At 50.9% G+C, this 20,323-nt stretch overlaps 4 protein-coding genes across 6 annotated transcripts in view; 3 read left to right on the plus strand and 1 right to left on the minus strand.

The window, feature by feature from the left end:
- slc25a25b (solute carrier family 25 member 25b) overlaps positions 1–579 on the plus strand; it is a 10,657-nt gene extending 10,078 nt beyond the window's left edge. For 2 of the 3 annotated variants that reach the window (XM_016666566.1, XM_016666567.1), the window contains one exon: positions 53–579. In XM_016666566.1, coding sequence (XP_016522052.1) covers positions 53–237 — 185 coding nt within the window. In that variant the 3' untranslated portion in view covers positions 238–579. The remainder of the gene's footprint in view (positions 1–52) is intronic. The other variant, XM_016666565.1, reaches the window with a different exon arrangement.
- Positions 580–1,401: 822 nt separating this feature from the next.
- Positions 1,402–5,871, plus strand: uap1l1 (UDP-N-acetylglucosamine pyrophosphorylase 1 like 1). The gene is made up of 9 exons (XM_007542915.2): positions 1,402–1,715; positions 2,585–2,789; positions 3,747–3,922; positions 3,991–4,163; positions 4,811–5,004; positions 5,077–5,217; positions 5,283–5,468; positions 5,547–5,613; positions 5,700–5,871. Exons 1-9 carry the CDS (start codon positions 1,424–1,426, stop codon positions 5,778–5,780), a joined length of 1,515 nt encoding a protein of 504 aa, XP_007542977.1. The 5' UTR covers positions 1,402–1,423; the 3' UTR covers positions 5,781–5,871.
- A 27-nt stretch (positions 5,872–5,898) lies between these two features.
- On the plus strand, positions 5,899–8,506 carry zdhhc12b (zDHHC palmitoyltransferase 12b). Its single transcript, XM_007542916.2, has 5 exons — positions 5,899–6,881; positions 6,959–7,098; positions 7,354–7,446; positions 7,936–8,102; positions 8,173–8,506. The coding sequence occupies exons 1-5, from the start codon at positions 6,785–6,787 to the stop codon at positions 8,486–8,488; spliced, it is 813 nt and encodes a 270-aa protein (XP_007542978.1). The 5' UTR covers positions 5,899–6,784; the 3' UTR covers positions 8,489–8,506.
- A 1,414-nt stretch (positions 8,507–9,920) lies between these two features.
- Positions 9,921–20,254, minus strand: pkn3 (protein kinase N3). Its single transcript, XM_007542920.2, has 22 exons — positions 19,064–20,254; positions 17,946–18,225; positions 17,412–17,584; positions 17,191–17,308; positions 16,970–17,112; positions 15,928–16,156; positions 15,360–15,524; positions 14,970–15,079; positions 14,706–14,849; positions 14,208–14,283; positions 13,122–13,275; positions 12,962–13,058; positions 12,804–12,880; positions 12,414–12,480; positions 12,245–12,336; positions 11,725–11,901; positions 11,587–11,649; positions 11,434–11,510; positions 10,791–10,933; positions 10,585–10,692; positions 10,436–10,516; positions 9,921–10,203 (listed from the first exon to the last, which is right to left on the minus strand). Exons 1-22 carry the CDS (start codon positions 19,082–19,084, stop codon positions 10,003–10,005), a joined length of 2,796 nt encoding a protein of 931 aa, XP_007542982.1. The 5' UTR covers positions 19,085–20,254; the 3' UTR covers positions 9,921–10,002.
- Positions 20,255–20,323: the final 69 nt, after the last annotated feature.

Raw genomic sequence — 20,323 nt, forward strand, 5'->3', positions numbered from 1 at the left:
CTGTCCATGTCGGCCCTGTTCCGGCGCGTTCGCTGTCCCTCTGTCTCCCCAGCCTCGCTGCAGGCCGGCCCCCAGCTGTCCATGTCGGCCCTGTTCCGGCTCATCGTCCGTACGGAGGGCCCGCTCGGCCTCTATCGGGGCCTCGCCCCCAACTTCATGAAGGTCGTCCCGTCCGTCAGCATCAGCTACGTCGTCTACGAACACCTCAAGAGGTCGCTAGGGGTCCAGTCCAGGTGAACCGGACCCGACCGGAACCAAGTGCTGTATCCGCACCGGAACCCTCGTCCTCCGGCCCAGAACCGGTTCTGATCTCTGAACGCAGTGACCCGGACCGGCCCGATGACCCGGCTCCAGGTCCGACCCGCTGATCTTCATCATGTCTGATGATGATGATCCGGGTCCATCTGGTTCTGGACCTCTAGGAGGAGCCGGTTCTGGTTCTGGTTCTGGTGGGCCGTCTCAGCTCCTCTGGGTCTGATGTTCTGGATCAGAGCCAGAACCGCCTGGTACCGTCTGACCGGGACGGTTTCCTTCCAGAACCTGACCCAGATCAGAACCAGAGAGTTGGGTCCAGTTCAGCAGAACCTCCAGGTTCTGATGGGAAAAACCTCAGCGGACACCAGGACTCCGTCACCATGGCAACCAGCATCACATGATCCAAGCATGAGGCGTTCAAGCTCCATGGAAAACTCAGAAACTTTCCTGATCATAGAAACACTCCTCAACTCACCGAACTGATTCCCTACCAGACCGGACCGAACCCGAACGGACCCGAACAGACCCGAACGGACCGGACCGGACCCAAACGGACCGGACCCGAACAGAACGGACCGGACCCCTCAGCTGGTTTCTTTTATTTATTTCAGTATTTATTGGTTTGGCTGATCATGATGAAACTGCTTGTTTGGATCGAACCAGAAGGTTCTGCTTAAAACTGAGACACTGAATGTTTTCGTTCTCTGACCCAACAGAACCATCAGAACCATCAGAATAAAGGCTGGAATGTTTCACTCTGAGTGTTATGGATCCATATCTGACTGACATAATAAATATTAAGTTTTTTAAATTTTATTTTAGTTTCTGTTGAAGGTCCTTGTTGAGGCTGGTTCTGGATCCCGGAGAAGATCCGGGTTTTGGTTCCTAGTGGGATGGATTTCATCCTGGTTCCGATTGGTTCCGGTTTAAAGAAACATTTAAAACATGAATAGATGTGACGTCATGGGGACAGACGGCCGCTATGAGCGGAACCCGGATCTCTGCGGTTTCCGGTCTGGATCAGCTGATGAGCTGCTGAGTCATCCGGGTCTGGGTCTGGGTCTGGTTCCGGTTCTGGAATCATGTCTGTCTTCAGTCACGAGCTGCTCAGCCGCCAGGCGTCACTTCCTGACTGCGCTGCGGGACCAGAACCAGAACCGCTCCAAACATGCCGTCCCTGCAGCAGATCCGAACTGCTCTGGACGGTTCGGGTCAGGCCCACGTCCTGCGGTTCTGGCCGGAGCTCGATTCGGAGCAGCAGGAGGTGTTCCTACGGGAGCTGGCCCAGCTGGACCTGCCGCGGCTGGAGGAGCACTGCCGGGCGGCCGCAGAGGCAGCAGCCGCCGCCTCCTGCGCTCCGGACCGGGACCTGGAGCCGAACCTGGAGCCGGTTCCCCCGGAGAGCATGGGCAGCGTGAGGAGGAGCGACCCGGACTGTCTGGCTGGATGGGAGCGTGAAGGTACCAGAACCAGAACCGAGGTTACTCCGCTGGGATTTTAACTCCGTGTTTTATCGCGATAGTAGAAAATCAGCAGAGTGTTTATGGTTCTGAGGAATGAGTGCGCATGCGTCCTAATGATTGATTTTTAAAGTTATGACTCTCCTCCAGCTTTGGACCAAGTTTTTTTTTTTCCAAAGAACTTTATTTAAATGAAATTAGTATACATCAAAACAACATAATGAAGTATACAACACAACACAACAGCCAAGCAGCACAGCCAGGGGTGATTAGATAAGAACATGCAAAGACGAACATATTGAGATTGTCCTTTGAGCCTTTTCATTTGTAGAGTCTGTTACTGATTTGATATATAGACCCATATCTTTAATGAAAAGAGAGAAACAAGGTGTTTTATTAGCAAATTAGCTTTGGGCCAAGTTTTATGTCAGAACCAGTAAAAACACAAACTGGATCATCCAATCACGTTTTAGAAAGTAGTGTGACGTCAATCTGTAGTGCTGCGTCTTATACGCTAGAGGGAGCACTTCAGATTAAAATGGCGCCTGGAGGAATGCTAGGAATATTCAAGTAGAAAGAAAGATGGCTGATCGGAAAGTTGCTGGTTCAATTCCCAGCCTGTTCAGCTGCAGTTTTACATATTTACAAGATTCAGAATAAGAAAGTTTGTTTTCTGTTCGTTTGATCAGAAACATCCTGGAAACCAAACTGTTGGGATTAAAAAGTTCTGAGGCATCATCAGCCTCAGAGGGACACAAATATTAAACATATAAACATCAGAAATTGTTAAAAAGTTGGAAAAAATTCCAGTTACAGATAAAAATGTCAACATAATGAATATAAATGATGAATCTGTCCTTTCTGATCAGGATTCCTGCAGATTTCCAGGAGTCGGGTCGCGGTTCTGCTCCTGGCTGGAGGTCAGGGGACGCGGCTCGGGGTCCGCTACCCCAAAGGGATGTTCGACGTTGGGCTGCCGAGCGGGAAGACGCTGTACCAGATCCAAGCCGAGCGGATCCTGAAGATCCAGCAGCTAGCAGAGAGCCGCCTGGGGTCCAAATGCACCGTCCCCTGGTGAGAGCAGAACCGACGGGAAGCTTTGGGCCAGCAGGGGGGAAACGTCGCCCTCCACTGGGAGGAGGAACCGCCTGAGCACAAGAAACCTTCAGCAGCCGCTGGAGACGGGAAAATGAATAAATTACACCAAAAACTGTTCTAAATGTTCTGAAATGAACCCGATGACATTTCTGAGCTCCAAAACTCAAAAATTTGTGAGAAAAACTCAGAAATTTAACTTTCAAATCTTCTGAAATTATAGATTTTTATGTTTTAGTATTTTAAGTTACAGGAGTTAAATTAGTGAAATGTATCATTAATTTAATTGAATAAATTTGTTACTGCAGGTAAAAATGTTAAGCTCTTAAAGTTCTCAGTTTGAGGAGCGAAGCTGTATTTTATTATTTTTTTATTATTTTATTATTATTATTACTATTATTATTTTATTATTATTATTTTATTATTATTATTACTATTATTATTATTAACAATCACCAAAGCAGAAATGGGAACGTCTTTAGAAATAAAACCAATCTGAACAAAATTCCTCACTAACATCACGTTGACCTTTAAGCAGCTGAACTAAAACATTTTTTTCATGAAGTGAAATTAAATCATGTTCCTGTAAACCGTCAGAATGAGGCGGAGCGCCATCATCTGGTGGGAAACCACCAGACTGTCGGACGTCAACGAATTATTTCAACTTCATCCATCGAAAAACGTAAACCAGTCGGCCATTTTGACCGACCTTGAAAAATCTCCAACAGCCTGCATGGCAGATTTGTCCTGCTGTATAAGAGATCATCACCGATTGGCTGGCTGCGTTCTGTCGAGCATTTTGATTGGCTGAGGAACCAGAACCGTCTTGAATGCTAACCCGTCCCTGAAGTGGTTGTTTTGGAGTTTGTTGGTTTGATTAAACGTCAGACCGCCTCCTCTTCCTCCTCCTCCTCCTCCTCCTCCTCACCTGTCCAGGTACATCATGACCAGTGAGTTCACGCTGAAGCCCACCCAGACCTTCTTCCAGGAGAACGCTCACTTCGGCCTGCAGCCCTCCAACATCGTCATGTTCGAGCAGCGCATGATCCCGGCCGTGACCTTTGATGGGAAGGTCATCCTGGAGGACAAAGGGAAGATCGCCATGGCTCCAGGTGGGTTTGGTCAGGAAATGCAGCAGAGCCATGACGACCCTTGGTGACCTCTGTGCTCCCTGCGTCAGACGGTAACGGCGGTCTGTACCAGGCGCTGGAGGACAACGGCGTCCTGGAGGACATGGAGCGCAGAGGAGTGGAGTTCGTCCACATCTACTGCGTGGACAACATCCTGGTCAAGATGGCCGACCCGCTGTTCGTTGGCTTCTGTGTGGCGAAAGGAGCCGACTGCGGCGCCAAGGTTAGCGACGCTCCGAAGGTTCAGGTCACGTCCAGAACACGATTATCAGAACGAGCTTAAAACTTTAATTTCTCTGTCAAATATGAACTAATTGATTGTAATCAACTGTAATTGATTGTTTCCCGACTTCCAGTGGAAAAAACAAAGAAATCTTTAGGGTCAAAGGTTCTTCCTGGAATTTATCCGTTTAATTTCCAAGTTTTCCCTGAACTCACTCAGATGAATTCACCTTCAGATAAATGTTAACAAATCTGAGCAGAGGATTCAGCTGTTGAGTTGACCTCTGAGTTCAGAGTTGACCTCTGAGTTCAGAGTTGACCTCTGACCTGCAGCTGCCTCCTCAGTAAAACATTAGACCAGATAAATCAGATCCTGACATCCTGTCCAGATCTCAGCTGAAAGTAAATTTCACTGATTTCAGTGGACAGCTCATGTTTAGCTTAGCGCTTTTGCTAACGTGCAGGTTGACCTGCAGTGGCAGATTTGACCCTGCTGAGGGCGACAAACTTTAACATTCAGTTTATTTATGTAGCTCCGATTCACAACAGTCTCCAAGCAGAAAACGTTTCATCAAGGCGCCGAGCAAATCAACATGGCTGACGTTAGCTCAGTAGCATTAGCTTGTTAGCTCCGTGTTGCACCACCAGGTGGTGGAGAAGGCCCACCCAGCCGAGCCGGTGGGCGTGGTTTGCAGGGTGGGCGGAGTCCCTCAGGTGGTGGAGTACAGCGAGATCCGACCCGAAACGGCCCGGCGCCGAGGACCAGCCGGAGAACTGGTCTACAGCGCCGGAAACATCTGCAACCACTTCTTCACCAGGAGCTTCCTGCAGGACGTGGTCAAGTGAGAAAGCCGCCAGGACGGATTACCGTCAGATTGACCTGGAATATCTGCTGACCTTGGAATCTCTTCCAGGACGTTCAAGGACCAGCTGAAGCCTCATGTTGCTCTGAAGAAAGTCCCGTTCGTGGACTCTTGTGGGAACCAGGTGAAGCCAACCGAACCCAACGGGATAAAGATGGAGAAGTTTGTTTTTGATGTGTTTCCGTTCTCCAGGTACGGATAATCCAGCATGTTTCCAGACTGCCGGTAATCTGGATTATAAGCTGGTTTCTGTGCAGGAGCTTCGTGGTGCTGGAGGTCCGGAGGGAGGACGAGTTCTCCCCTCTGAAGAACGCAGACGGAGCGCCGTCCGACACGCCCACCACGGCCAGGAACGCCCTGCTGGCCCAGCACTGCCGCTGGGCAGCCGACGCTGGCGCCGCCCTGCTGGATGAACAGGGGAACAGCATCCAGATGCCGCCCAGGTCAGAGGTCACTGACCCTATGCTCACATGAAGGTTCAGTTTGGGTTTTTAGTAGATATTGAATATTTCGGTCCACAGTTCGTCAGCAGAGAATCATCCGGCGCTGAAATGTGAGATTTCTCCTCTGGTGTCGTATTTTGGAGAGGTGAGGAGCAGAACCACGTCAGGTTCTGGTTCTGAACCCGGTTCTGGTTATTAATAACTAATAATCAGAGCTCCTCATGCTCCCAGGGCCTGGAGCCGCTGAAGGGCAAAACCATCAGAACGCCGTTCATCCTGGATGGAGCAGCAGCTGCAGAGCTGCAGGCCTGATCGGATCAGAACCACAGAGACACCGGGCCTGGAGAACCAGTCAACCAATCAGGGATCAACTGGAAACTTTATATAAACTGTTTTTATACCATCCATCTCCATCTTCTTCTTTTTATACCAACAAATAAAAATAGAATTCAAATTGTTTAATTTCAATGTACTGACTGAGAAACGCTGAGTTCAACTGACAGCACTGTAAGGCACGGTGGTGCAGGTATGATGGTGTGGGGATGTTTCTAATACTCTGAAGCATTTATTGCAAACCAGGATGAGCTTAAGGAAGTCATGTTGGTACAATGAGCCGAACACCAGGCAGCACCTCGGTTCCAAACAAGATTACTAATAATTTTGATCAAATTAAACAGAAAAACAACAAAAACAGTTGAGATCTGATTCAGAAAATGCATCAACGAAGTGGTAAATCAATTTAAAATACATTTCTGTAAAATATATAGTGGTGTAAACTGTAAAAAGCATAAAACGAAAATCATTTGAAAACAAAAATGGCAAACTAACGAATAAAAATCAGCACATTAAAACTAAATTTGTAAAACGTAAGTATTTTATAGTAAAACAATATAAAGTGAAATGGTATAAAAAGGGAAAGACGCAAAAGAAACGAAAATTAAATAAAGCGAACTAAACGGTCAGAACCCCTGAGCAAGATGGCGGCTGCGGCTAGCGCTTCCTCAGGCTCCTGCTCTGTCACGTGTCTGCTGTCGACCAATCAGAGCTGTGTGCGTTCAGGACTACAACAACCCGCTGAGCGGCGGAATGCTAGCGGACCGCTGGCCCGAAAACACGGATTCAGACGCGGGTTTCGACTGTTTTCTGTTTGCAGTTAGTTCCTTTAACCTGACCCGGTCCAGTAGAACTGTTCTGGGGTTCTGACCGAGTCCAGCCTGGGTCCTTCCTGAGCTGTTCACATCCCGCAGTCTCCGCATTCCCTGCTGACATTCCCAGCTCCCTGAAGGTTAGCATGGAGGTTCTGGAATGTTAGGACGATGTTCAAGAATGTGTTCGGCTCGGGATTCCTGGTGAGGACGGCCCATGTGGTTCTGACCTGGATCATCACGCTCATCCTCTTCCTGTATGACACAGGTGAGTCCGTGCGAGGGGGGTCCAGGTGCTCCAGGTTTTCCAGGTGTTCCAGGACTTTAGTTGTGTTTCCCCGGCAGAGCTGAGGAAGCAGGAGGAGACGGGCCAGCTGCTGCAGCCGGTTCTGTTCGTCCTGCTGGTTCTGGTGTCGGTTCTGCTGTACTTCGCGGTGTCGCTCATGGATCCGGGATTCATCCTGACTGAGGACAGCGACCTGCAGGTGAGCCGGAAGTGGTCTGGGTCGGAACCACGCAGGTCTGGGAACCTTTCTGCTCCAGGTTCTGGATGTAGAACCGATTAGTGGGATTAAACCGTCCAGTCGGACCAGTACAGCTTTAATCTCAGATTATTTCCGGTAAATTATGGCCTAAAACCAGAGAGTCTCCAGACTTTGGGAATGTTCTGGATTGAACTGATCCAACAGATCCAGACCTTGGTGGTGGCAGTGTCATGATGTGGGCTCTGTGTGTTCCAGTTCACTCTGGGAGTAACGGAGGAGCAGCAGGACATGATCCCACCCAGCAGCAAGTCGCTGCATCAGCGCCGCTGCAGCCGCTGCCTGCTGCAGGTACGAACCTCCAGGAGGTTCCTTCAGAAAATATAACATCAATTAAATCCAGATTCAGAATCGATTCAATGTTCAGTTTATTATTCAAACTGGTTAAAAGTTTCTGCCTAAGGAAACAGCAGGTCAGTGACCAGCAGGGGGCGACAGGGACAGGAAAAACTCCCTGTAACAGGAAGAAAGCTCCGGCAGAACCAGAACCAGAACCAGCATCAGTACAAGCAGCCATCTGCATTCATTTAATGACTAAAATTTCATGGCAATATTATTATTAACATCTATTTAAAATGATAAAAATCATCAAAGCAGCTGAGTTATGATGGGTCCAAAGAATGAAAACATGGATGATGATGATGATGATGATCATCATTATTATCATCCATAGTAATAATGATAATAATGATAATAATGATAATAATGATGTTATTAATGATAATAATAATGATATTAATGATAATAATGATGATGGTGGTGGTTGTGTGTCTGGAGCAGCAGCCAATGAGGTCGAAGCACTGCCAGACGTGTCAGCACTGCGTGCGGCGCTACGACCATCACTGCCCCTGGATCGAGAACTGTGTTGGCGAGCGGAACCACCGCTGGTTCGTCCTGTACCTGGCCCTGCAGCTGCTGGTGCTGCTGTGGGGGCTGCACGTCGCCTGGTGAGTACACCCCCAGGTCAGAGGTCAGAGGTCAGGGAGCGTGGGCGCTGACAGCCATGTGTCTCCTCAGGACGGGCCTGGGCCACGCCCCCTCCTGGTCGCGGTGGCTGCGCACCAACGGCGTGCTGCTGGCGGTCTGCGGGCTGCTGGCGCCGCTGGCGCTGGTGGTGCTGCTGCTGCTCGGGTCGCACCTCTACCTGGTGTCCATGAACGCCACCACCTGGGAGTTCATGTCGCGCCACCGCATCTCCTACCTCAAACACTGCGGCGCCGACGAGAACCCGTTCGACCGCGGCGCCGCCCGCAACCTGTGGGGCTTCTTCTGCCAGTGGGGCAGCGTGGTGTGGGAGCAGGCCTACTTCAGGGAGGGCAGCGACCCGGTTTAGGTTCTGACCCGCTCACGTATCGACTCACACTGGGTGGCTCTGCTCTGCCAGCCAATCGGTCCGGACCGACCCGGATCACGTTCTGGTTGGCCCAGATTAAGACTCAGAGTTCTGACTGTGGATGGTTCTGATCCGTCTCAGTGGAACAAACTGACTGCAGAGTTCTGATCTTCACGGTTCCTCTGACCAGAACTTCAACTAACCTGGATGACCTTTGACCCTCACCCATCCTGGGCTGAAGGTGACTTCAGGTTCTGATGGTTCTGTTTACATTTCAGACCTGGATCGGGTTCTGAATCCGGGTTCCTGGGAGCCCAGACTCTACCTCCGGTCCTCTCCTGGACCGCCATCTTTAGTCCTGGTTTCCGTGGTTCCCGGCCCTCATGGACTCCTAGAAGGTTAAAGTTCAGGACCCGGGTCGGGGCCCATCCAGCTCTGTGGAGCCGACCTGCAGATGATGGGTCTGGGCTCAGCTTGGTCCTGGGGACCAGAGGGCGGTTCTGGTGGTTCTGGTACCAGTGGGCAGGAGCTGATTAAACCAGTAAACACAGAAACAGGAAGTGAGCTGGAGCTCAAACCTGTGACTTCCTGTCAGAGCTGGACTCAGTCTGAGTTTAACCCAAAGTTTTTATCCGGGTCGTTTGTGTCTCAGATGAATGTTTATCCTGATCCCGACAGGAAGCCGACTGACGGACTTCCTGTCGGTTCAAACCGGGTTCCTGCTGCATGTCTGGCGATTCTGGGTCCCACAGGTTCTGCCGGGTCCCACAGGTTCTGCCGGGTCCAGTTTTTTAGGTTTGTGGTGGATTTATTCCCAGAACTGTTCCTACATTCCTGGTTGTTGTTCAGAAGTTTTCAAAGTTTAGATCTGAAGAAGCAGCTGCAGCGTAAACTGAGGGGCTAAAGGGTTAAAAGCATGGAGAGCAATAAAGCTGCAGGAGCGATCAGAGCTACGTTTATACCCAATAAATCAAAATGTTGTTTTTCTGACTGTTATTGAGACTGTGGCTGTTTTTTACCTCTGAATAGAAATAAAGACGTTACTGAGAAGAAAGTCCAGCTTTTATTCATTAATTCTCACGTCAAACAGGCTGGTTGGGTTAATAAATCGTCTCCATCACATCCACATTTCCACAGAATAATTTAAAACAATCACATAGAAAGATAAACATTCAGTGTTTTTGGCCTTCAGGATATTTACAGCTCAGACTGGGAGCAAAGTGCTGCGTTCAACGTGTAAAAAAGCAACCGTTTAAAACGGCAGGTGGGCGGGGCCAGGTCCATCCACCGGTGGGCGGGGCCAGGTCCCCCGGTGGGCGGGGCCAGGTCTCCCCCTCCCGGTGGGTGGGGCCAGGTCCAGCCCCCGGTGGGCGGGGCCAGGCCGTCAGCTGATCAGGGAGAAGTCGAAGTTGTTGAAGACCTGCTGCTCCTTGCCCCGCCCCCCGGTGGGCGGGGCCAGGTCCCCCGCCCCCGGTGGGCGGGGCCAGGTCCCCCCGGTGGGCGGGGCCAGGCCGTCAGCTGATCAGGGAGAAGTCGAAGTCGTTGAAGACCTGCTGCTCCTCGGCGCTGACGGCGGTCGGCGTCCGCGGCAGCGTCAGGACCGGCTTCAGACGCGTGAACTCCTCGTCGAAGTTGCTGACGTCCAGCGGGGCCGCGATGGTCGGCAGGAAGGGGGGCTTCAGCTGCTTGGCCAGGAGGGCGTCCCAGTCCATTTCCTGGGGGAGAACGGGATCAGAACCTTCAACCCAAACAGAACCGAGCCGCAAACAGCAGAACTTCACAAAACAGTTGATAATCTGACCAGCTTGGTGCACTTAATCCCAGTCACGGGATGAAATATAATCCAGTTCAGTACCGTCTCCAGGGTAACTAATAAACTCAACATTTCATCACCAGAACCAGCAGGTCGTCCTGCTGTGGGACCGCTCTGGGTTCTGCAGAACCGACCTGGAAGAACTTGTGTCGTTTGATCTCGGCGGCGTCGTCCTTCCCTGATCCGAGTCTCCGGTCCGGGTTTTTCTGCAGCAGCTGGAACAGAGAGATCACCGATAAAACCCAGTGGATCCGCCGGATCCAGAGGTTGGAGCAGAACCGACCTGCTGCATGAGCGACTTGGACTGAGGCGACAGGAAATGAGGGTAGCGCACTTCCTCATTGACGATGCTGTCGAACACTTCCTCCTCATCGTCACCCGGGAAAGGCGACTGGAACAGAACAGAGTTCTCCTCAGAACGGAAACCTGCAGAACCGTCGGCAGGTTCTGAATCCGTCTCTAAAGAACCTTCTGCAGAGGGTCACTGACCTCCCCCACCAGCATCTCGAACACCAGAACTCCCAGTTCCCACCAATCCACGCTGCGGGTGTAGCTGTTCTCCGTCAGAACCTCCGGAGCCAGGAACTCCGGCGTGCCGCAGAAGGTGCTGGTTCGATCGCCGTGGCCCATTCCTGCGCACACACAGGTTACCCTGGTAACCGTCATCTCCATGGCAACTTCAGGACCGCAGAGTTTATCGTTTACAGAAACAAAAACTATGGAGTTTAATACCAGCTGCTGCACATTTCATGTTCCTGTCCCTGCTGAACCATCGGTGGTCCCAGGTTCCCTTCCTGTTTATTGAATCACCATAGCAACCAGTCACAAAGGAGGGAATCTCCATAGCAACCAGTGAAGTATCACCACAGAGATAAAAAGACGTGATCTCTCCTAGTTTCAGCCTCCTGTTAGCTTGTCAAATGGGTCAGAACCACCTGATACTTAACGGGCCAACAGGAAACGGTCTTACGTGGATTTTCACAATAAAAGACATAACCAGTATTTATGCAACTATCATTTTATGTCATTCTGGTTCCAGGTGCTTGAGGACAGTCCAGGATGGTTGCCGCTCTGCCATTGGTTCAAACCTTTTGGACCAATCAAAAGACAGGAAACCGTTTTTTCCCCTCACCTTCTTTGCACAAACCAAAGTCTGCGATCCGGACGTACCCGTCGGCGTCCATCAGCAGGTTGTCCAGTTTCAGATCCCTGGAGGACAGACAGGAAAGCCGCTGCAGATTCCAGCCAATGAGCAGCGTGTGTGGGCGGGGCCTGAGCCACTCACCTGTAGACGATCTGGTTCTGATGGAGGAACTCCAGGCCCAGCAGGACGCACGAAGAATAAAACCTGCAAACCAACAAGAGTCCAGCTGAAACGTGCTGCCGTACTTTGACTGGACCGTTGAGCGGGCAGAGGGCTCACAGGGATTGTTTCTCGGAGAAGATGGCGGTGTGGATGTGCTTCATCAGGTCTCCGCCCGGAGAGTAGGCCATGACGAAGCAGACGTGCTCGGCCGTCTGGAAGCAGCCGTGCAGGTTGACCAGGAACGGGTGGCGGGCCGAGTTGATCACCTCAAAGATCCGCTTCTCACAGACCAGACTGGACCGGGTCAGACAAACCAGAACCACTGAGACAAACTTTCCTTATCTGAGACGGCGCCTCCTACAGGCCAACATGTAGAACAGCTGAACGAATCTAACTTCACTCAAACCCATGGTCCGCTTCAGACGGAACCAGGAAAGGTTCTGCTGGAGTCCAAACCGGGTCAGGAACTCCACCAGAACTTCCAGAGTTTCTCTGGGAAGTTCTGCTAAACATACCGAATGATGAGTTCAGGAAAAGTTCTACGTCCCTGTAACCGGGTCAGAACCGGGCCGTGTTTCGTACCGGTACCATGAACAGAATGGTTGGAGGTTCTGGAGGTTCTGTGGATCCTCCTCACCTGTCCACTTCGTCCCGCGTGATGACCTCACTCTTCTTCAGCGCCTTGATGGCGAACATTTTCCCAGACTTCTTGTACTCGGCCAGCAGGACCTTGGTTTGGGTCAGAGGAGGTTCTGTTAGTCGTTAACCTTCATCGGGTTTTACGGCAGATCCCGGCGTTCCGGTACCTTTCCGAAGTGTCCTCTTCCCAGGACGGAAACGCACTGGAAGTCCTCCATCTTCAGCGCCTCAGACCTGCAGAAGAAACACGGTGAAGGAACCGGACCGCTGGACCGGGCCGGCAGAGTTCTGGCTGCCATCTAGAAAACTTTACAGCGTTAGTGTTTAAAGACGCAGGAATCCTTCAAAGGACCTTTCGGGTCCTTTGAGGTTCTAGTGGTTCGGTTCCTGGTCAGATTAGGTTCTGTCGTTTATTAATCCAGATTATAGAACATGAAGAGTCATGTAGAACTCACCTGATCAGGTTTATATAACGTACAACTACAAAGAAACATCGTTAAAAAGAAGAAGATAAAACATCCGGACTGAGTGAAGGGAAAGGTTTTACTGAGACTCACTGCGGCGCCGGCCGAGCCGAGGCCGGCCGAGCCGAGGCCGACCTCCTGGGCTTCAGGCTGCTCTTCCAGTCAGGAGACTTTTCCAGAAGAAAATCAGAGAGAAACTGAAAGTTAATGACTGTTTGTCTCTGATTATAGCTTCAACGTTCCTCTCAGACCTGCGAGGCCGAGGCGTCCTTCGTCTCCTTCCTGGAGGGACGTGGAGATCTTCTGATGGATTCTTCAGAGACGGCCAGTCTGGACGGAGGTCGCTCTCTGACAGGAAACAGATCCATCAGCTCTGACCGCGATCCGGAGGATCTGACGGATCCGACTCACCGTGGCGGCGAGCCGCTGGACGCCGCGGCGCCGGGAGCCGGCAGCGGCGGACTCATGGCTTCCAGGGAGTTGCATGGCGGCAGGAAGCTCATCATCAGACGACCCCACGTGGCGAAGTTCAGGTTCATCTGAGACGCGCGGAGGAAGTTCCTCCCTGCAGGAAACAGACAGCAGGATGATGTCACCAAGCCGCCATGTTTCCTGAACCAAAACATCTTGAAGCGTGCTCCCCGACTCGGAAGCGGCCTTAATAGAACCGACTCCACTGGGTCCAAGACAAAACATGACATCACAAGACTGCTGCTCACTGATTGGCTAGGGGGCGGAGTCACTGGTTATGTCACGACTCCGTTACAATAACCCGACATCAACAGCGACCGAACAAACTGGACCCAACTAACCGGCCCCGCTGGTAGATGGGAATCAGTTCGGTTTTTCAGAAGAATCTGATCAGTCCGCTAAAAGCGAAGCTAATTTCTCCATTTAGCACCTTCTCGTTTTGCTAACTTTGAAAATGTTTGGTGCACTTAGCTTCCCCCAAATCCATTTTCCCAGAAATATTTTATATCCGTAGTTTGACCTTGGTGTTGAAGTTTTGATGTAGAGAATTCAAGTTTTCAGACACAAAAGAACCAAAGCAGGGATTCGATCGTGGGGCGGCCGATCGATGGCGGGACGGCTGGTCGATGGCGGGACGGCTGGTCGATGGCGGGGGATCGTGGGGCGGCCGGTCAGATCCATCAGCTCTGACCGCTGACCCCCCGGTGGATGGGGGCGGCCGGTCGATTGCGGGGGCGGCGGGGGGATCGCGAGGCGGCCGGTCAGATCCATCAGCTCTGACCGCTGACCCCCCGGTGGATGGGGGCGGCCGGTCGATTGCGGGGGCGGCGGGGGGATCGCGAGGCGGCCGGTCAGATCCATCAGCTCTGACCGCTGACCCCCCGGTGGATGGGGGCGGCCGGTGGATCGCGTTGGGGGGGCGGCCATGTAAAAGTCTGTAGCCTCTGTACGAGGCGCTCACTCTGAACGCTGTGTCACAAATATTTAACAAAAATGACCTGAAAACATAATTAAAGTGATTTTCACCTTTTTCCTTGGGGAAAATCCTCATCTGCCTCTGGAGTTTGGACGGACGCTCGATGACGGGATTGTTGAACGTCACCTGCAAATAAAAATGAAGAGCTGATCAAGTTTCAGGCCCTAAATTAAAGACTTTCAGTTATAAAACTCAACATGATTCATTTTCATACTGTGATAAAAGTCCAACCATTGTCTGCAGCTGTTCATCTCTACAGGGTGAAAACGGGTGAGGCGGGGGGCGGGACTGCTAAGGGGTCACCGGGTGTTAAACTACTTGCTGTGAGTCAACAGTCCAACCCGCTGCAGCTTCTATTCAACGTTCATTTTAATTAGTTTCATGTATTTCTGTCATAAAGAGATGCTGCTGAATTACACTCTATGCAGACGATGTAGCGTTATTGGATCATGAAGGTTCTGGATTCTGATCAGCTGGTTCTGCTGTTAAACGTGATGAGAGCAAAGAGAACCCGACCCTGGTTCTGTGTGACTGGGAAGCAGCCAAACCTCGATGAAGACGATTCCCTGAGGCTCCAGCTCCAAACACATGCCGTGTCTGCGGTTGTCCAGGAAGTCCTCCAGGCGCAGGAACTTCACGGCGCTCAGCGCCCGCCAGTCCCTCCAGTACACCGCCACCTCCAGCTCCCTGGACTGGACCAGAACCAGAATCACTACTGGTTGACAGCAGGAGCCACTTTCAGCTCTGTTTGGAGACTCTAAGGTTCATTATTCTCTGTTTCGGATCAGAACCAGAACCGCCAGTGTACTCACCCGCTCCAGCTCGGTACTGAAGTTCTGGCCCCAGGCCTCCTTGCCCTGCGGCCTCCAGTGAGTCCGGCCCATGACCCGGTTGTCGACCTTCAGCACGGCGCTGACCTCCGCTGGAACAGAGACAGGAGGGAGAAACCAGGTCAGTTCTGATCCGGATGTTCTGGAAGGTTCTGCTCAGATCAAACGAGCTGCGGCGGTTTGGATCGGACAGGAAACGAAGGAATTATTTCAACGGTTCAAACCAAACCTGGCAGAAAATCGATCAGGTTTTAGTTTGGATTAAACGGGATTTTCTCCAACAGAATCTAAATCAGAAACAAAGTTAGAGAAACATCGACATGAACATCAACGTTTCTCCGCCATGACGCAGGAGGACAGCAGATTCCTTACAGGACAGTTCGTCGGACTTCCCCGTCTTCCCGTTGGCGCTCCGTCCAGAACCCTTCACCTTCATGGACTTCCCGCCGGCGTAGTTCCCGGAGAACTGGGCGGCGCTGCGGCCCGGAACGTCCTCCAGCAGGTCCTGGACGCCCATCAGGCAGACCTCCAGCCGGCCTGCAGGGCGACAGTCAGACGTTGGGTCAGTCCACGGCCGATTCTTCTGGACATAATAAAACTGATATTCAGGGGGGACTTTGATCATCTTCCACTCAGAGTTAGGCCCCACGTCTCAAGATCTTATCTAGAAACATTCATGCATTTCTGGACTTCAGGCAGCAGGAGGAAGTGGTTTCAGTTCCCTGAGGTTTGACCCAAACACCGAGGAGGTTCAGGATTCAACCTGGGAAATTTACACCTGAGAAACAGGCAGGAGGAGATCGGCTCTGTCGGGAATCAAGAGGTTACCGAGTGAGAGCCGAGCGACATCTGGGAGCGAGAGCAGGAAATAATCACCAAACAGGAAATCATGAGTCCAGAGGATCCTCCAGGATGTTTCTGGGTTATGAAAGTACTGGACCTGTTAGACTGGCCGGTCTGAAGAAGGAGGAAGAGGAGGAGGACGAGGAAGACGAAGGAGCAGCGGACTGTTTCTTCAGCGTTCCGTAGGACGGAGCGACTCCCAACTCCAGAGACTCCATGATGGCGGCTCGCATGGGATGATCCTCAGGAAGCTCGGCGAGCCGCCGCTCCAGGGACAGACGCAGGAGGTCCACCTTCTGGGACGACTCCTGGACCCGGGCCTGGGCCTGGAGGGGCAGAACCCATCAGCACCGATCTGATCATGATCAATGATCCAAGGACAGAACCTGTATTATTTTTGTATATTTGCATCATTTTAAAGAGTGCTATGAAAACAAAATGGAAATGAACTAAATAGCGACACTCAGAAATAATAATCACAGAAAATCTACATTTATGACAAAAGGTGAAGTTTTTCCTCCTTCCTGCTCAACAACCGTCATGAAAAACTGCTGACCAATTATCTTCCCCAACAGTGTTAGCCCCGCCCACCGACGAGTAAACAGTTAGCCCCGCCCACCGACGAGTAAACAGTGTTAGCCCCGCCCACCGACGAGTAAACAGTTAGCCCCGCCCACCGACGAGTAAACAGTGTTAGCCCCGCCCACCGACGAGTAAACAGTGTTAGCCCCGCCCACCAGTTCTTAAAATAGTTAAAGAAAGGTTAAATATTTGCAGGTACACCGACACATTAGAATTAAACAACTTCCACATGTAATTATAACTGTATTTATGAATTTAATGTCTGCATTTCTGAATGTGTTAATTTATTTAATGATTTGTTTATTAAATCGTGTCTCTTGAGCCTTGATTTACACACATTCCACTGCAGTCAGACTTGGAATAGGCCGTTAAAGCTGATCACCACAGTGTGATAGCAAAAGTTGTATTTCATCCGGTTATGATCAGAAAATATGATCAATATTCTGCCGTCTTTCTAAAAGCAGCACAACATGAGAGAAAGGATAAAGCATCCAACAGCTCAGTGCAGGAAGGGATCCCGATGGCAGCCAGAATCCCTGACCCGATCGGGCCGGTACCTCGGTCAGAACCCGCCGCTCCTTCCGGTCCACCAGCTTCGCCACGTTCTTGGCTCCTTCGGCGACGGCCGACTCGATCTTCATGCGATGCAGCAGCTCAGCGACGCGCAGCTCCACCGGGCTGATGATCTCCTCGTCAGGACCTGGGACAGAGGGATGGCTCAGAGCCGGACGGACCAGGACCGGGCCCGGTCCAGGACAGAACCGCTCCGTTCGGTTACCGAGAGAAGCGCCCTCCTCCCGGGCCTGGCCGACTTTAACGATCTGCATCCTCAGCAGCTCGATTTTGGTCCGGCTGTCCTGGAGCATCTGCTGGGCCGTGGCCAGCATCTTCCGGTCCTGGAACACAAACCGGACCGGGTCAGGGTTCTGATCCCCTCGGACCTGGTCAGGGTTGAGGCAACTGTGCTTTATTTTGAAGGAGACAGGAAGTGGGTCTCACCTTGAAGGACCTGCTGCTGTAGGTCTGGATCATGTTCTCGGCGCCCTGCTTCACTTTGGTCTCCATCGTCAGCTGTTTCTTCAGAGTTCTGATGCGGCTGGCCAGCGGTGATGTCACTTCCTCCCACTGACTCGGCTCTGATGATTGGTTCTCTTCCTCCTCTGGGACAGTCGCTTCGAAACGCACAGAAAACAGAGTCAACAAACTTATTTAAAATTGTAATCTCCTGGTTGCTATGGTGATTCCCGCCTTACATGGGGCCCGGAGAGGAGGCGGAGCCCAAATTGACCAATAAGGATTCAGGAGAGAGGATCAGTCGCTGAGTCAGCATAACGTCAAAAGTAAAGTCGAGTTCAGGGCTCCTGCTAAATACCTTGTTGGTGTAGCGCGTTAGCATTAGCATCTGATAAACATTGTCAGGAAAAATCCTGAAAGTTAAGCTGGAAAGCTGGAAAATGGATCCCATATTTGAATTATTCTGCTGTACTTGGACAGAGCGGCTCCAGAAGGTTTAGAGCTGCTGTAACGTTTTACCTGCGTGGTTGTCCTTCTCCGTTGCCATGGAGATGGCATTGAGCTCCTGCAGCTGCAGGTGGAGCTGCTCCAGCTTGCGGCTGGACGCCTTCACCTCGCCGTCCACGGCGCCGCCCCGCCGGCTCGGGTACGCCCGCCGCATCCTCTCCGCCGCCTCCTTGATCTTCAGCTCCAGCTGGATCTCCTGCCGGACCTGAGCCCGGGCGTTCTCCAGCCGCTGCTGGACCTGCGGGTCCAGAATGTCCAGCCGCCGCCGCTGCTGCTGCTGCTGCTTCCCATCCTGACAGGAAACACACAGCGGCGGAGACCGGGTCACTTCCTGCTGGACTGCAGCTGCTTTACCAGAATCCACTCAGATCAGAAACCTGATCTGAACCCAACCTGGACCACTGAGAGAGAGAGACTACAGAAACCGATTTCTCCTCAGATACTTTGACTAGACCATTAAGAACAGATTGGAAACCTTCTCCTGGAACTTTGCAGATGACCTTTGACCCTCTGGTCCAATAGGAACAGGATGGGACCAAGAACACATCCCTGGGGATAAAAGCTCAGAGATGAACCACTAAAGATGACTAGTCATTAATCACATCGACTTACTGAATGTGGATTTCATTTATCTACCGCAAACATCTTCCTTCCACTAAACTTTCTACCAACATGCTTAAATACGCCTCTCTTCATGATTTCAGAATCAAAACAGGTTCAGATCATAGATGGATTCATATTCAGACTAAATCCAGAAAAATCAAAGTTAGTGAAACAAACTTCTGTTTGTTTTGTTGGTTCTGAAGAAACAAAATGATTAAAGATTAAATATGAACAAAAACAAGACAGAAATATTCTGCTGGTTTCATGAGCCAGACTGAGAACCAGTCCAGTCCGGACCTTCAACCGGTTCCGGACCAGCTGGTTCCGAGCAGCCGGAAGTCGTTCTGCAGTGATTGTCTCAGGTGTTTGTGTCAGGAAGACAAAGCCAGGTGAGGAGGAGACAAACTGGACCAACAGGTAAATCCGCAGCAGCAGCTCTGTAATTCCAGCCAGAACCTCGGTGACCCGGACCGGTTCTGATGGGCCCCAGAACCGGTCCGGGTCTGCAGGAAGGGAGCCGGACTCACCTGAGGCGTCGGGGCTGACATGGCGGCCAGGTGCGCGGACGGACGCTCGGACTGATCAACCTGCTCAGGTGAGCTGAGGCCGCGGCTTCTTCCTCAATCACCGATGGAAACAAATCTGAGCGATCCTTTGAATCCGCGCTGACGTCACGGCGCGCTGATTGGCCGCGCGAGGGCACATCGATGCACCTGCAGCCAATCAGATCGCAGCGCCGGGTGCACCTGTACAGGTGAGGCATTCCAGCCTCCTCCTCCCTGCGAGCTTTCATCACGGCACTGAGTCACTCAGCAGGTCGGCCCAAACACGCAGAGCGGGTTAGGAGTCGGAGGAACGTAATTTCCGGTCAACAGTTCAGGACGGAACCATCCACTGACCCACACCGGGCCGTGACCGGGTCACATGACGTCACAGCAGCGTCACCTGAGCAGAAAACTGAAAGAAACAGAAATCAGTCTCTGCTGTTAAAATAATGACATCACTTCCTGCCGCCGCAGCCGGATGCTGAAGACGAGCTCAGCTGCTGGTCACTTCCTCCTTCAGTCTGACCAGAAACAAACTAAAGAGGAAATTATAATAGTAAGGTCAAAGGTCAGGGAAACAGCAGCGAACAGACCGCACACATGCTGGACACAGACTGTTCAGAGATCTGCTGGGACTAGTTACTGGACTGGTTGAGAAAACCAGGTTAGTTCCAACCATGATTCTGATTCAAATATCCTGATCAATAACTTGGTTAGTTTATCGTTTCCTTCAGTGAAACTCAAAGCATCGCTCAGGTTTCAACTGGAAAAGGTTAAATGGGCAAGTTGAAGGTTTTATTTATTTTTTTATCATACATTACTTTCTGTCACAGATGGATTCTTAGCATTTCCACAGGAAACATCCTGAAATAAAGGCAGACATTTTGTTTTACTGGATCGTTTGCAGAGGACTAAAGAAATAAAAACACATCTGATTATTTTAAAAAGTTGGACATTCATTAGTGAGTCTGATATACTGTACAAAATTATCTCATAAAAATACTGCACAGTTATTAGAAAAGAAATACTATTATTACTGTTGAAGTTGTTTACTTTTTGTATATATTTAACATTTTTGGATCTTTTTTGTGTGAATCTGATGCTGACTTTCCCCTCTAATACCATTTATATTCTGACCTACATTCTCATACTATGTACATAATGTTCTTTTTTCCTTCATTTTATTTCCTGTAGAGTTGATATTTATGCTTCATGTCTGAAAGCTGAGTGACTGAAGTCAGT

This window comes from Poecilia formosa, unplaced genomic scaffold, assembly GCF_000485575.1.
Source record: "Poecilia formosa unplaced genomic scaffold, Poecilia_formosa-5.1.2 Scaffold743, whole genome shotgun sequence".
In the NCBI taxonomy this organism is placed as follows: Eukaryota; Metazoa; Chordata; class Actinopteri; order Cyprinodontiformes; family Poeciliidae; genus Poecilia; species Poecilia formosa.